Source organism: Morus notabilis, unplaced genomic scaffold (assembly GCF_000414095.1).
Source record: "Morus notabilis unplaced genomic scaffold, ASM41409v2 Scaffold115, whole genome shotgun sequence".
NCBI lineage: Eukaryota > Viridiplantae > Streptophyta > Magnoliopsida > Rosales > Moraceae > Morus > Morus notabilis.
Window position 1 is genome coordinate 1,150,384 of NW_010361020.1, and position 3,802 is coordinate 1,154,185.

At 39.3% G+C, this 3,802-nt stretch overlaps 1 protein-coding gene and 1 non-coding gene across 2 annotated transcripts; one reads left to right on the forward strand and one right to left on the reverse strand.

Annotated features, from left to right (window-relative positions):
• LOC112091559 lies at window positions 1–1,530 on the reverse strand. The gene is made up of 3 exons (XM_024165553.1): window positions 739–1,530; window positions 235–573; window positions 1–108 (listed from the first exon to the last, which is right to left on the reverse strand). The coding sequence occupies exons 1-3, from the start codon at window positions 1,528–1,530 to the stop codon at window positions 1–3; spliced, it is 1,239 nt and encodes a 412-aa protein (XP_024021321.1).
• Window positions 1,531–2,338: 808 nt separating this feature from the next.
• Window positions 2,339–2,445, forward strand: LOC112091572. The gene has a single exon (XR_002902195.1). It is a non-coding gene; the product is annotated as a small nucleolar RNA R71 (small nucleolar RNA).
• Window positions 2,446–3,802: the final 1,357 nt, after the last annotated feature.

Genomic DNA, 3,802 nt, shown 5'->3' on the forward strand with positions numbered 1-3,802 from the left:
TCAGACAATGTCCTCAGTGTCAAACATTATGGAAATATAGAGAAAGAAGACACATGGATGATGAGCTTTCCACTTATGAGCACAGCATGAGCTTCCTGATATGATTCTCTAAAAACACACATAAAAAAATGTAAAAAAAAGCAAAGAAAAACAGAAAATCAAAATATGGTACAGAAGATGTGAGCAAACTACTCAGGGCTAGTAAACGGGGTTGTCGAGAATGATTTCTTCCACCTGGTTCACCCGCTCTAAGTAATTCTTCCTCAAGATCTGCTTGTCATGAGCCACTTTCATTTTTACCTTGATCCTAGAATTGCGCTCTTTCAGCATGTCGATCAATCGTTGTTCTTGCAATGGATCGAGTTTAGATGAGATGATGACTGGGAATATGTCTTCATCTCCTAAGAATGCATGTTTTAAGCCCTCAGGTGGTTGGGCTAGCTTGACTTTTGGAGCCTCCTCGGTGGATGATTTCAGTTTTTCTCCTTCTGTTGGGAGCTCCTGAAAACATGGTGACCCAAACTTGGTTCCTCTGTCCTGTGATTCTTTGAAAATGGCAGAACTGTTAGCCACCTTACAAGGATCGGAACTCTCAGATTCAGAATTTTGGATGAGGTTTTCCAGATCTTCAGAGTTGCTTTACGGTAAAACCCCATCCTCGACAAGTGTGTCGATCATAAATGTTTGGTGACACTCATCATCATCACGTGGTTGATTTTGAATATGAAAAATATTCACCTCAAGGGTCATATTCCCGAAAGATATCTTCATGACACCATTCCTACAATTGATAAGTGCGTTTGCTGTGGCAAGGAAAGGTCTTCCTAGAATGATGGGAATGGATGACTCCATATTCACCACGGATTGTGTATCCAAGACAAGAAAATCCATGGGATAATAAAACCTATCGATTTGTAACAGAACGTCTTCTACTATTCCCCGTGGTCTCTTAATGGATCTATCAGCCAGTTGCAGAACCACAGATGTGGGCTTAATCTCTCCAATACCCAATTGCGAGTAGACCGAATAAGGCATGAGGTTCACGCTCGATCCTAGGTCTAGTAACGCTTGGCCGAATTCATGTGTCCTGATCTGGCAAGAAATGGTAGGACAACCTGGATCTTTATACTTCGGCGGTGTCTTCTGCTCAATCATTGTGCTCACTTGTTTCGTCAAGAATGCAATCTTCTTGACGTGGTTCTTTCTCTTTATGGTGCACAGATCCTTGATAACCTTAGCGTAGGCCGGCACTTGCTTGATCACATATAGTAACGAAAGATTGATCTTCATTTGTGTCAAGTGCTCTAGGATCTCACTTTGATTTTCCGGCACTTTCCCAGCAGGTCGGAGAGCTTGGAGGAAGGGCACCTTTACCGGAATTTTTGTTGGCTCTTCTTTCTCCTGAGTTGATTCTTCATTACTCGAAGTGGTTGTACTTGTCGATGGCGTGTCAAAATTCATACCACTTCGAGTAGAGATGGCATTAACTTCCTTGATATTTTGACCTTCAGAGTTGGAAGTTTGAGCCATGTGTTGTCCTCTCAAATTGGACTGGGCTTGTGATGGAAATCTACCGCTCTCTTGAACGGTTAAAGCTTCTGTCAGCTTTGTGATCTGACTTTTTATTTCCTTGTTCTCTTCCACCAGCTACGTGAGCATTGAATCAACTATTTGATTCGTCTTATTTTACGTGTCCATAAAAGCTTTTAGGGCCTCTAGAGAATTCCCTTTCGGCTGCATGTTATTCTGAGGTGCAAAATATGTCCTTAGTGGTTGAGATTGTTACTCTGATCTCCATTGCCCTCTAGATGATTGTGCTTGTTGGTTCGAATCTCCCCAACTAAAGTTCGAGTGGTTTTTCCAACCAGGATTGTAAGTTTCTGAGAAAGGTCCATAAGGCTTATTGTATGTGCCCAATACATTGCATTGCTCCTCGTATACCCCTCTCATTTCACCAAAAGTGAGACAATCTTAAGCCAGATGGCCCACTCCACCACAAACGAAACAGGGCTCATGTGCCTCTGTCCTTGCCGCCATATGGGTTTCTTTACTATCTTTACTTTTGAGGGCCTCAATTTGCTTCATCAAAGCTTCAACTTGGGCCTTGAGGCTATCCTCTTCCCTTAATTGATAAACTCCAACTGGTCGGGACCTACTAGTGCTCTCAGTAGCACTCGGTCCAGTCCAAGTATGAGCTTTCTCAGCTAACTCATTCAGGTACTCGATAGCTTCGTCAGGATCCTTCGGGAGAAAATCTCCATTGCACATTATCTCGACAAATTGGCGTTCTCGGATTGTGAGTTCATTGTAGAAATAGCTTACGTGGTGCCAACTTTCATATCCATAGTGGGGACACAGATTTAACAGATCCTTAAAAAGCTCCCAAGCTTGATAGAGAGTTTCATTTTCCTTCTGAGCGAAATTCGAGATCTGTCATTTCAAATTATTAGTCTTATGGTGTGGGAAATACTTGTTGAAGAATGTTGTCGTCATTTCTTCCCACGTACCAAATGACTTAGGCCTAAGAGAATACAGCCATCTTTTGGCCTTGTCCTTCAGAGAGAAAGGAAAAAACTTCAATCTGACGGTGTTTGCGGCCTTAGCACGGCTGTGAAAGGTGGCCACCACCTTTCAAACTCTCGAATGTGTACATATGGGTTCTCGTTCTCTAACCCGTGAAAGGTTGGGAGAAGTGCAATCATGCCCGGCTTGAAACCCGTAGGCGCTGCATTTGGTGGGAACATGATGCAAGATGGGGTGGCCGTGCGCGTTGGGTGAAGGTAATCTTGTAACGTCCTCTGCTAAACTTCCTCGTGTTATGCCATTGCGAATATATTTTCAAATGCGAATTCTAACGACGAGTGTGAAGATGGAGGCGTAGAAGACGAGTCAGATAGAATTTCGCTAGGAGTTTCTAAGTCTGGACGTTGAGCAAATCTCCCTAGTTCGTCTCTATACCGATGCATTCACCCAAAGCGGTTTTTTTTTATTTTTTTTGTTTTTATTTTGAATCAACACAAAAGAAAATAATTATATAGTAACGTAAATCGTAACCACCGAGAGTGCTCCCAGGAAAGACTATAGCTCTTGACTCAATGAATAGTCTCCTAGATAGAGCAACGTTCCCAGGAAAGATTGGTAGGGCGAGGCCCACTTAAGTATCAACTTTCCTAGACAGAACTCCCTCAGATTATACTTTCCACGTAACCACACAATTATTCTCAAAATCAATTATTAAATTTTATTGAGTAAATTATAAAATGTAATCTAATTAATGGAAGCTATTCCTAAAGTCAAGAGCCTAAATCTACCAAATTATGAAATTCCTAGATTAAGAATCTAAATTAGTCAACTAATTACAACCTAAAAACAATCCTAAAAATTAATAAGAACTTAAAAGAAAAAATTAAATTAGGCAACAATATAAAAGTCAACAAGTAAAATTAAAATATATAAATGGGGAAACAAAATAAATCTTAGTTTATCAAAAATAAAATATTACAAAATCAAATTATAATTAATTCTAAAACTAAAGAGGAAAATAAAATTAATAATAAAAGTAAATCTTAAATTATCTTCTGGCCATATAAAAAAGAAACTAAAGACACAAAAATTGTAACCTACGACTGAACTGACTCTTTTTTTTTTTTTTCAATAGGATAGATATAGAAATTAATTAATGGTAAAGGAACAGACATAAGTGGCTAAAAAGAAAAACCTGAACAAACAAAAAGAAAATAAATATACGTACATATGAAATTTAAGAAATGAAAGACAAAACAAACAAAAGTTTTTTTTAATA

Excerpts from the sequence above, each read along its gene's own strand:
- LOC112091559 (XM_024165553.1), bottom strand. The coding sequence starts at position 1,530 with ATGGCTCAAACTTCCAACTCTGAAGGTCAAAATATCAAGGAAGTTAAT. Across the intron at positions 574-738 it reads TCGGGAATATGACCCTTGAG|GTGGCTAACAGTTCTGCCAT; the intron begins GTGAATATTTTT and ends GATCCTTGTAAG. Across the intron at positions 109-234 it reads ACTTAGAGCGGGTGAACCAG|AGAATCATATCAGGAAGCTC; the intron begins GTGGAAGAAATC and ends GTGTGTTTTTAG.